Below are 12,755 nucleotides of genomic sequence, written 5' to 3'. Positions count from 1 at the left end.
ACGAAAAGGCCTCAAACAAGTATCCGTCCAGTCTGAACAGCATTTATATTCCACTTGAAGGCAGATTAACGAGGGGGAAAAAAAAAAATTCTCAGTCAAGCAAAATGAAAACTGCTTTACTGAGCAGCCATTCTCACAATACAAGAATATAAGGCACAGAATGTCTGGCAGATGTCATTATCAAGATAAAACTACTGGCGAATTTTGTCAGTGTGCTGAAGAAAAGTATTCTTACCTTCATACATAAGTTTTGTTGTGCAATACCCATCTGATTCTGTTAACGCTTCATCTCTGTCAACCTCTGAGAGGTCAACAAGTCGGGTGATTGACACCTCTAAAGAGCAGAGTGAGCCTGTTTTACAATACTCTGCCCCCAATGGTGGAAAAATTTCGGTTTTCACATGATACAGTGTCTGTCAGGAAGAAAATAGTGCAGTTATCAAGAGAAAAGGGGCATTTTACTTCTGTTTAAACTGAACTGGACAGTTTATACAGTACAAACTTAGGATATGGATGTTAATGTGAAGCTATTAAATCTTTGTCATGCAAGACTCAGTTACAAGTAACGTTTGCTTCATTATCTTGCTCAGTTTGAGAAGGAATCAAACCAAATTTGATTTACTCTGTTTTTGATACCAGTAGTGAGCATGCTGTTTTTCTTTCCACGTCTGTGCCTTTCAATGCTCCTAAATGGACACCAATCTCCTTACTATTTAAACAAACTTCTACTAGTTTCTTGGCTCCTCACTTTCCAGACATATCCCTTAAATTCCAAGTAATACAGGAGTACTGCTTCATCACTCTTACCATCTTAGTCCCCAGAATAACTGTGACACATTATCAAAAAGCTAATTTTTAATTACTACAAAGTTAAATTTCTACCAAAATACCCCACTTTTTATTTCACTTAGTCCTCTTCAAATACTCCAGAAAGATGCGAGTACAGGTATGAACAAATGGTAGTTACATGCCAGCAGGTAAACAAATACTTAAGATATTGCTCAATGCCAGTTTGTAATAAGCAGGTAGAAAACATATCAACACTGAAGAGACAGAAGGATTTAACTAAACAAGTCTTCTCATGTCACTACGTTTTACCCAAGCATCAAAAGGGGTAACACAAGGCTGAATTTAGAGATGAGATATTAATATAGAATTCTTTTAATAGGAAGCTATCTAGCTATGAGCTTCCTAGGTGATCAATGGAATAAAAAGTTTGTCCATAAAGGGAAAAAGAAACATGAAGATAATGGCCTAGAAAACCCTAAATATTTCATTAGAGAAGCTCATCTCAAGCACTACAAAAACCAACTCTAATGCTTTCAATAGCAAAGATTTTCTGGAAATTGCCATTTGCTTTGGAACCCACAGTCTTAAGCCAGCAGGGGAAGAGCAGCTCAGTGACCTAAGGACAGTCTCCATGGCACAAGCCCAGGAAGGCAGAAACACAGAAAAAAGTGAAACAAGATCAAGAACAGTTGCATAAGCATTATGCTGTTTTTAACTCCCCATTCCAGCTGCAAGTACGTGATTCCACCATATCATACCAGGCTTCAGTTCTATCGTTCAACAAACCGGCTTTCCAATGATCCTACATAGGTATCAATCTTGTTATGTAAACAGAAGTTTTCTAATCTATTTCTTGACTTTCCCATTCCATATATTAGGAAACCCTATCAGTTAATATATGCTGTACTTGGAAGAGTACTTACAAAAAAGTTTTCCACTTGGAATTCGTAAGTGAACGGCTTCAGAGTAAGAGACTGTTCTTCAGAGGTAGCTGGACAAAAGCTGACTGAAAACAGGCACTGCAAGGAGAGAGGAAGCTCTTTTGTCCACTTCAATTCCCATACAAAGAATATTGATTGTTTACTGTATATGACCTGAAAGAGAATGTTTATAGCATTAGCTCCTTCCTTCCTCTGAGAAAGAAGTTGAAATGCATGTACATATGTTTCCCTGTTCTGGCATTAATATAGTTCATAAAAACAAATTACCTGGTTAGCATCAAATTACTAGGGAAGACATGCAATCAAAATAACCAACAGTGATGTTTTTTAACAATGTACATCTAAATAAAAGGAGGGATACATTTCACTGTCAGAGTCAATGTTTCAAAAGGGAACGTGTGTGAAAAAATATTTTATTCAAAAGTCAAATTTAATAAAGACATTAATAACAACATTTGTATATGTGCTTCCCAGGCACCAGGAATGACCAATGGTCAGACAAGGCTGAAAGAAACTTCAAAAGAGACTGGTTTGAAACTTAACTAGTTTACAGCTGTATTTAATTGGAAAAAATGTGCTACCTGACCTTTTCCTAAAATTTAATGACAAATTGCACCTATACAACGAACAACTTAAATGTTAACAGTGATATTAGTGATATTGCATTTGTATAGCTTTTGTTCAAATAGTGTGTAGTGCTTTGTATGAAACAAATGGACAAATTTGGAAACTTACCTAATAATCTTCGCAAGTTTTAGAATTTAATCTGAGATCTATAGGTCTAAGTGCCTTCTAAAGCATTTTTAAGAATTGGAAGTTACTCAGAGGACTACAAAGGTGTGACCTAACATCAGCTATCAGCCTTACTTACTACAAAAACCTATGTGCAGAAATGCTAATCCAAGTGAACCTTTACCTGCTGAGATTCAGGGTTCAGAGGTACCAGCTGCAAATCTGTACAGTCAGCAGAATTTTTTAGGCTGTTGTCCGAAAGCTGGAAACAGAGTTCTGACAAATTCTGTACGCAGACTTGCACGTATTTCCTGAAAAACATGACGCAGTTTGTTCAACACAAGTCGAACAGTTACGTTCAAAGAGTGTAAGTGCATAAAATTGTTTTCAAAGTATACAGCTCAGGCAAAAACAGAACATCAGACATTTGTTTCTTTCAATCTTTTCCTCAATACTTAGGAGTTTGTAGAAACAAGGCCATAAAACATTCTCTTTCACATTAAATGAAAACAAATAACTACACAGAAATAGGCTAGCTTGGTTTATCTTGTGGTCTTATTTCCAAAATAGATGAAACCACAAATTTGTTTTATTATTATGAATGAACACTAGAGGAAATGCAGAAGCTTCCAGTGGGAAGCTATGCAAAGTAACGAAAGTCCAACTGGAAGAAAAAAAATAAAAAAAGCTGCTATAAATATTACTTATGAAACTCCAGCTCCATATTTTGTAAGGAGAAAGAAACAATAAATACTTAATGAGTACATTACCGTTTGCCAGCTGACAATAAGGAATGCTTGGCATTAAAAGGTATGCAGAATGTTAATGCAATAATAGTGGAGTAAATTGACCAAGGACAATCAATGGTTACCTAAAGGAAAAATGGAACAAAGTTCTTATTTGTAATGCTTTTTGGCATAAGAATTTTGCTTTTCTTCTCATTTCTATGCAAAATTTTGCTCAGCAAATGTCTACATCTAATGCATCCAGAAGGGAAAAAAAAAAAAAAAAAAAAAAAAAGAAAGAAATTGGTATGTCAAAGCCTCATCTGAGAAAATGTTATCTTTTTATTTTCCTGTGAGTGGGATATGAAATCTTGAAGAAGCTTTTCCTATGGAAACTGACACATCCAGTTCTGAGGACTAGAAATAAAAGAAGAAGAAGAAGAAGAAAAGAAAGGCAAAAAAAAAGGACACTAACGATACCAACAGCATCTTAATACAATAATCTGGTAAAAGGTCAATATCAAATAAATTGCTATAAGACTACCATGCCACTTAGTAAAAAGACAAGTATCCTTCACCCTATATACACTGTGAGTGTTAGAACAGTAAAACTCAGATTACTAGCCAGTGGAACAGTTGGCAATGCAGGAAATTTAGTAAACATAGTGTATATTTCTGCTTATAATTCTGCTTTCTTTACTTCTGTAACATTTGCTATGATTTTTGTACATACATTCCTGAAGGGAAAACTAGTCCAATACAAGTAGGATCCTCCCACTGCCCAACACATCACTTCTGTTTTGTGAATTGATATGCCCCCATGGTCAAATAGGCTTTGTAATAAAAAGGTTAAACAACATCTTACTTTTTGGTCAACAGTAGCCATGCAGTTGTCCTGTTTCTGATTCTCTTTGTTTTTTCTGTGAACTTCTTTATTTGTAGTAGTTTCTTTCTCCACTGCAGATTCTGTGGCTGATGGCAAATACATGACTTCTAGTTCAAATTCAATCACATGATATGCAGGAGCTACTGGCAAACTGATGCTTGTGATCTTTTCAGAAGACTGAATCCTTAATGATGATTCTGAGATCTTTTCTACAGTTGTGTAGAATGGGGGAAAAAAAATAAAAAATTCAAAACCTATTCATCCCTTCCCAATTTTCATTTTAATGTGTAAGTAATGAAACTGGCCTAAAAAGCTAAATGTCATAGAAAAATACATTGTGCCATAACCATTTCCTAGCAAGGCCTCCATGTCTCCAAAAAGAGCGAGAAACCATGTTATGTAACTCCTATAACTCCAGAGTAATCTCTTCAAATGAGCTATGATCTGCACATCTTAAATAGCACTGCTATTCACAACTTCCCAATAGTAACGCTCTGTCCTTCTTAAACTGCAGTAAGGTAACCCACCACATTCCATGTAGTAGTCCCTTCCAATGTTCCAGAAAGAACTAAGAGGACAATTTGATAACAAGCTCCAAATTAGCTGAAGAGCTACTTTAGTCCATCTTGTAACACTGATTCAAAGTTTTACAACATCCTTCTCCTCCTTAGCTTCATAATTTCACTTCAAGCAAACTTAGTGAATACACATGTATCAATATTCTTGCTCACCATTCATCACCTGTCTTTAAAATACTATACATAGGGTGCCTCTCTAAAGTCTATTTTAATCTTAATTTCTTAATTTTCTTAATGTTAAGACTGTTCTTTCCACTTAGGTAAAAGTTGCTTGTGTTTGAGCAACAGAGGCAACTATATGTACTTATGCTTAAAAAAAAAAAAAAGGAACTAGAACATCACCTGTTTAAACTAAACACTGGCCAAAAGACATGCTCCATTGACATAGAGCCCTAAGTAAAAACCTGTTTGCAACTACTTCACAATAAAAACAGTCTAGTCAAAATAGAGCCTGCACAGTAATAAAAGATTGCTCTGATTCACTTGGAAATCACAGAATCATAGAATGGCGTAGGCTGGAAGGGACCTTAGAGATCATCTAGTCCAACCTCCCTGTCATGGGCAGGGACGCCTCTCAACTAGATCAGGCTACTCAAGGCTCCGTCCAACTTGGCCTTGAACACCTCCAGGGAGGGGGCAGCCACAACATCTCTGGGCAATTTATTCCAAAGTCTTGCTGCCCTCGTACTGAAGAATTTCTTCCTAAAATCCAGTCTAAATCTATTCTCCTTCAACTTAAACCCATTTCCCCTTGTCCTATCAGTGGACACTCTTGTAAAAAGTCCCTCCCCAGCCTTCCTGTAGGTTCCCTTCAGGTATTGGAAGGCAGCTATTAGGTCCCCCCAAAGTCTTCTCTTTTCCACACTGAACAATCCCTGCAGCCTGTCCTCGTAGCAGAGGTGCTCCAGCCCCTGGATCATCCTTGTGGCCTCCTCTGAACACGCTCCAACAGATCCATGTCCCTCTTATGGTGGGGGCACGAGAACTGGACGCAGTATTCGAGGTGGGGTCTCACAAGAGCAGAGTAAAGGGGGAGAATCACCTCTCTTGACCTGCTGACCACGCTTCTCTTGATGCATCCTAGGACAGATGCTCACCTCAGCAGCGGTTTCACCATGCCTACTGAATTTGGTCAATGAAATTAAAAGTTGTCCAGCTACGTTTGCTGAAAAGTTCATACCACTACTCTGACGGTGAAAGTCTAAGACCTTCCTTGCACCAAAGTACCCAGTTGCAAGTTCCTAGAACCATTCTTAATATTGAAGAAGAAAGCATCAGTGCTCTTAATACTCTGAGTTTACTTCAGGATTACTGATTTTTCAGCTGTTTGAAGACTATTAATCTTGACTTCATTGCTTACCCCTGGTGTTGGAATAGATCACCGCCTTGCTCTCAGGATGGTACAGAATAGGCATGGAATCCGCGTTACTGAGCTGCAGGGTATCCCCATTCTTCATGGCGTAGTGGCCAGTCGTCACTGTGAACTTCACCTTCTGGGGAATGCCAGCCAAAAGGCTATCTGAAGAGAAAAACAGAAATTGGTAACAGGTTTCAGCACTCAATAGCAGATGACTATAACATATTGCTAAGGCTTGTTAGCAATATTTCCAGGCAATTTGTCACACATGGTAGGGTAACTTAAAAGCATGGGGTTTTGGTGTTATGCAACACATTAAACCTAGCTCAAGATACATTGGTATGGAGAAATGGGTGGTTTCAACTTGAGTGACCAAAACCACCGTTTCCTGGATGGCTTAGATTTGCTGACTCACATACTGTGTGTAGTCTATTCTGGCAGCACAGAATTCAGTGCAATACAGCAATCCCAAAAAATTTATTCGGTTTTCTGTTAAGTTCTCCAGGTTGCAGACAGCTTTTTATTTGTGCACCTACAATGCCAGCCATACCCACATGCTCTATTTACATAAGCAGCATAACCAGAGTGCCAGTATGCACACTGCCTCTCAAATATCTGAATCACAACCACTAGCTACCCCTATGAAATGAATTTGATTAATGGCCAGTACGCCTGTCCTTCCTTTGCCACATATTGCAAACCCTGTAACTGCAATGATAGCAAAAATGCATATCAACTCCTCAACTGCCTCAGTTCATGGACTGAAAACTAAATTACTACTAACTTCTATTCATAAACCTTAATAAATTCTCCAAATAATGCTCAGTCCATGAAACTAATGGCTCTATTCAGTAATAAATTTTAATAAGTTTATATTATCACCCCTAATAATCTCAGTTCTTACACATTTTTCATAAACACCAAAGAGACTGTAGCATCAAAGAACTAACCATAAGGAGCTCAGTCAATTACAAATTTAAATTCTTCTCCTAATCAGTGTGGCAGCTCAAATCATACCTGATATTTTAAGTGAAACTACATGTTCAAATTCATGTTCAAAAGTGACACTACATGTTTCAGAGACAACCACTAGAATTAGTTGTTGAAAAGTAGCCATCACTGACAGAGCATACTTGATGGATAACTTGAAAAGTGAGAATTTACTTTGGACTCAAAATTAAGAGTTAGGACAAAAAAAAAATCTGAATACTATTCAAACCAGAAAACATTTTACCTAGTCCCATGAGAGTACAACAGAAATCATCACAACAACTTCAGCATAGCAACTGTACCTACCAGTCATCGGTTCCACTTTTAGCTGAGGCTCCTGAGAATATACATCATACTGCACAATTGGGTAAATATGAAGAAGGACAAACTGTACTTTTCCCACTGAAGTGCACAGTTGCCTGAGCGTGTATGTCCCAGGTTCTTTGGCCTTTGAAGAAAATACATGAATGGATTTTTCAGTTCAGAAAATACTTCTAGAACAAGTCCTCTACTAAAGAACAGCATGTCTCCAGCTCATTTTTATCAGATTCTTTGCATTTGTAATTTAAAGTGAGAGCCTTGTTCTCTGAGTAAGTGCATGATTTTGAAGAAGAAATACCTTTTGGCCCATTAAGATGGACACTCTAAGAGTACTGGTTGATTCAAGAAAAAACATCGTCATTAACAAGTACCAACAATCAGAGTAACTAATATAGTACCTACACTCTAAAACAGATATATTGGGGTGCTTTTTGTCTTGTTTGTTGATTAGCTTTTTCTCCCCCACTAAATACCACATACATTAAAATATAACTGTATTTTTTAAGTACTGAAATAATATTTAACAAGCAGTGAAGTGCTTATTTGGCTAACATTCATAAAATCCTACAGCATTTATATAAGGCATTTCAGCTCAAGCTATGGATTTCATACACCTCCACTCCAAACCCTGTATGAATGCTTACCAAAAAAAGTAATAAATACATATCTAATTTCAAACTCTTCCCTTACCCTGAATAGTGGGATTCTGGATGTTTTTTGATAACATTATAAAAAGCAAATCTGTAACATTTGTGAGTACACTTATTTTTTTTTCTTTTTGCTCTTAGCTACTACAGCTAGGGAATGGGAAATATTTTATTTTTCCCTGTGCCATTTCACCAAGTGTAATACATATTGATGATGGATATGATTAAATCTAAAGAATAATGTCAGAATTCATGGAGAAAAGCTGTAACAGCTTAACACCCAAACCTCACTTATACAGTTATTTAAAAAGCAAATCCCGACTGAAAGTCAGTATTATGCATTTTGACTTTAAAGTCACTAAATTTAATTCCTTGAATTCTTTATAAACAGAAAAGTATGAGTAAAGCCTTTCATAATACATACATATTCTAAACATCAACATAGGATGGCAATATCGATCTGAAGAATTTAGATAATGCTTTCTGAACTCTTTTAGAGCTTGAAAAAATACACTTGAAGATTGCTATCAGGATAAATAATGCTCATCATCAGTCTAAGATCTGCAGAAAGAATCAAACTCCTTCTGCATCTTAGAAGCACAGTCATTCCTCTTCCTGCAAAAGTAATGCAATTAAGCGTTACTGTAAGAAAATTTAGAAAACAAGTTGTCAGCAGTTTCTATCCCCTGAAGAGCTATGGAATCCAGCAGAAGTGACACAGTATACTGCTAAAATGATAACGGATTTTTAGTAAATATTTTGTAAATACTGCAGCTCAAAGCTAGAGAAGCTTTCATCATGTTATCTAGTAATGTATTGCCAAAACCCTAACATGTTCAGATTTTCCCTTTAAGGACAGGTAAGTCATACTTTGAACAACTGTATACAGGTACGTAGGATTCACACTGAGCAGTTTTCCCATGCAAAGTTCATTCAAGAAGGAAAGGTTGGGAAAATAGGAAAGTTATAAGCGTAAGGCTGACTATCCTCCAGCAGGCACCAGAAGCAGGCAGAACAAGGCAACTTTAAAGCAGAGTTGTAGCTAGCTTTTAAGCCATATCTTCTGGGTTTAGATTGCTTCCTGATTCCACTGAGCCAAAATGTCTGCTCCAAACAGTCTCTAACATCTTTCTTCTACTAAAGCTCCTTCACCTGAAACCCAGTACTACACACATACTCATTTATTCTACAGAAAACTACGTTTGCAGCCACCAAGACCTCAGACATCTCCAAATCTCCTTAACTTGTCCCAATCTTTTGAAAGAATGAGAAACCTAAAAAATTCAGTCAGCGGGTAGTTCAAATGACATTATGGCTGTTTCACAACGGATCAGCAGGGACCTGAACTCAAACTTCCATCTTGAGATACTTGCTATCCACACAGGCTCCACAACGTGCACGTGCACATGTACAAAGCACATCTCTCTGGCGCAATAGCTTGCTGGAGGAAGAATGAGAGTGAAAAAAAGGACTAATTCCAAACACATATAATATATATATTATACATAAAAAATTAGTGCATGTGTAAATCAGGAAGTCAGGAATTGAGGGAGTTTCACATACAACACTACATGGCAGAAGCAGGACTGTAATTCATTTTCTGAGGGTGGCACTTAGATGGTGGACACTGTATTTCCACAGGAGTTTGCTCATACAAATTCAGTCTTCCTGACAGAGAGAATCCTTATATTCCTGTCTTCCCATTCCTTATGTGATCAAGATGAATAATGGGGCTAAGTTTAATTCTGACATCTTCTAAATTCAAGTTTTTGAAGCTGAGTTTAACTTGGCCATACTTCTTGCAAGTAAGTTTAATACATTCACCAAGTGAAAAAACATTCTACCGTCTTCCACAGTGAAGCACAAGCTATCAACCAAATTTAACCACACGGTCAATTCCTAAGGGCTAGAAAATGCATTCCCACCAAGGTTGACTCAAATGACAGGAGAATTCCCTGTCCATTTTGGCACAAAGACAACAGCCTTCTTTCAGGGGAGATTAAGGTCTAGAATGACAAAAAGCAAGCCACAAGGGGAATGGCAACACCCAAGCCATAACAGGAAGCACTACGCTATTCTTCAGCCAGAGCTTTTAGCTCTTCTTTCATGAGTGCTACATTCACTCAACAATAAAACACATACCTGAGTATTGAACATTATTTTATTGACTCCTGGTTTCAGTATTAAGTTGTTGCATTTCAACACATGAGCCCCATCTTCTAAGGTCACCCCTGAGGGCATATCCAGGGAACTGCTGCTCTCTTGCCTTCGTAGTAGCATGTGCACGTTTTTGCAGATAATTCCGGCTGTGTTCAAAGAGTTATCTGAGGGACTCCGTTCATACATTTCATAGAGCTCCAGCGCTGGCAAGTTGCTTCTTGATAAAGGAAAGCCTGCAACTTCATGTGGAAAGTTGATAACACCATTGGAAGTTTTGTGCTTAGTCAGCCACTCAGCTGTTTTTCTGTAATTGTTTTTTTCGATGTTGAAGTGCACATGGATGGCAATCTGATCCACTTGGACAGGGATGGGCATTTGGCTCAGCAAAGTCAACTCGATAGACAGTTTCCCACCCACATGGACAACAGCATTCGGAGGGTCAAAATGCAGTGTCTTCAACTGTGCAAAGGAGTGCATAGGCAATATAACCTTTTGACCTAGAAAGAGAAAAACAGGGATTTCATCCTTCTCCAGTGCTGCCAGAGATCAGCAAATCTTTTATTTTAAAAACTTAAGCCCTAGAATTAAAAGAATTAACAACTTTTCAGAATGAATCCTTCCACAACATATCAACACTTCCGTATTTCCATTTTATCTTGCATAGAAGAGAGACTTCAAGATGCTGACATTTGTTTTCTAAGTTACATATACTAGAATTTCAGTACTCAAGCTACTAAAGACAACTAAACTAAGACAGCTTTTAAGCAAAAGTTTAACATTTCACTACTACATAAAGTGTTCTAGACAAACACAGTAGCATAAAGTAACCAACTTCCCAGACCACACATATTAAGAGTAAGTACAGTTTAAGAAACTAGTGACTGGTGCCTTGACCCATCAGCTTTACCGTACAAGGGTTTTTCATTTTTTTTTCATATTCCAAAAAGTAACACTGAGACAGTAGCAAAACTTTTAATTAAAAACCCAGTCTAAAATAACATATTATTTATGGTACTTTCATTCATCAGGAAAAATCTTCACATAAAAATGAACAGTCTTCAGATCTACAGGAAGTATTCCATATGAATTTGAATTATGATTAACATCCGAGGACAAGGTATTACTGAAGCAGCAGAAAGAAAAAAAGAGGAGAGGTAGGATGGTCAAAACAATAAGCTGCAAGTGAATGGGAACAGACTGAACATCAAAAGAAATATCACAGAGCTGCCATCTGCATCTCAGCAAAGTTAGGAATGGAAATAAACCCAACGCAAAGAGAAATTATGAGCTGTCAAAGCAGAGAAACAGATAAGTGAAGGAAAACAAGGCTTTCCATTATTCAGGATTTCATCTTTGACTATTCTTAGTTATTGCACAAGTTTTACAAATGTTCTGGGGATGACAGGAAAGGAACCATGTTGGTTCAGAAGCTATATACCAGGTAATGAAAATAATCAGAAAAAGACTTCCAATCTACTTTTAGGGAATGACCAGATTAGACCAGCTTAAGTTTTAAGTATTTAAGAACCAGACTTACCTTGGTTCTCTGCTTGCTGATTGGCAAAATCTAGTATTTCTTGGCAAAAGCTTTTGCGTTCATCTTCTGTTAAGTGATGATCACCAGCTAAAAGGCTGCTCGTTTGAAGATAACTAGCAGAGTTAAGGAAACATGAAGTAGAAACCTACAACATTTAGATATTTGACTGAAAATGAGACAGTTCAAATACTTCTTTTCAAATCCTTTGATACAAGACCTGCAATTCTCATCACCACGGTCTTCCATCAGAAAAGAAGCAATAGATCTATTATCATCTGAGAATACTGTAGAGTCTCTACTTCTTGCAAACCTACTAAAATACGATCCATTATTAACCTTTCTTTCCTCATCTAAACAAAACAAAACAAATATCAGTGAGCACACAAAATTCATTATTTGACAAAAGATAAATGGGGCATGCAAGTCAAAGACCTGGTGCGTTGCATTCTGCTGACCAGCTTTTAGAACTAAGTAACTTGAGTAATTGATTATATTCCAATTAACTTGACTGAGAATCTGACAGCTACGGTAAGTGATGCTGTAACAGCTAAGTCATACTTCTGAATGCCGGGGATACAAATGCTCATTTAAGTACTGAGCAATACTACTGGCTCAGATTCTTTAAGAGCATTTGCACTGAAGCAGAAAAATGTAAGAGTGCTTAAAAATGATGTTTAAATGTTTAAAAATGTTTAAAAATAAACATTGTAAATGACCCTGCTGAAAATTAAGTCTAGTTCTAAAAACAAACAAACAGCAAAAAAAAAAATCAAAACCAAAATACACTACAAATCTGAGTTTAGCTTAACTGATTTTCAACTACAGTAAGATTCCTAGTAGCATCCCTTAGAGACTAAAATACGAGCTTCTTAGGCTAAGAAATGAAAAAGATAAAACTACTTTTTTTTTAAAAAAAAGGCTAAAAGGATCATTCAAAAAAAATAAAAGCTGGTTTTCCTTGCAATGTCCTGCAGAAAGTACTCTGTTCAACTAATTACCCCAGTTTGGAACACCTAAAGGAATTCCATTTTTAACTATGACATCAATGAAAGCTAAACTCAAAAGAATTAATGAAAATTTGGCATTTTGCTA

The 12,755-nt window shown here is 37.0% G+C and overlaps 1 protein-coding gene across 1 annotated transcript in view; it reads right to left on the bottom strand.

Annotated features, from left to right (window-relative positions):
• TRAPPC10 (trafficking protein particle complex 10) overlaps positions 1-12,755 on the bottom strand; it is a gene marked incomplete at its 5' end in the record, with an annotated part of 31,750 nt that overhangs the window by 1,584 nt on the left and 17,411 nt on the right. The window contains 9 exons of the mRNA XM_009872191.1: positions 236-413; positions 1,713-1,883; positions 2,647-2,773; positions 3,233-3,333; positions 4,053-4,282; positions 6,012-6,170; positions 7,305-7,446; positions 10,109-10,623; positions 11,664-11,776. Of these exons, the coding sequence (XP_009870493.1) occupies positions 236-413; positions 1,713-1,883; positions 2,647-2,773; positions 3,233-3,333; positions 4,053-4,282; positions 6,012-6,170; positions 7,305-7,446; positions 10,109-10,623; positions 11,664-11,776 (1,736 nt within the window). The remainder of the gene's footprint in view (positions 1-235; positions 414-1,712; positions 1,884-2,646; positions 2,774-3,232; positions 3,334-4,052; positions 4,283-6,011; positions 6,171-7,304; positions 7,447-10,108; positions 10,624-11,663; positions 11,777-12,755) is intronic.

Source organism: Apaloderma vittatum, unplaced genomic scaffold (assembly GCF_000703405.1).
Source record: "Apaloderma vittatum isolate BGI_N311 unplaced genomic scaffold, ASM70340v1 scaffold21066, whole genome shotgun sequence".
Lineage (NCBI taxonomy): Eukaryota > Metazoa > Chordata > Aves > Trogoniformes > Trogonidae > Apaloderma > Apaloderma vittatum.
This window is presented reverse-complemented; position numbering and strand designations above follow the sequence as displayed.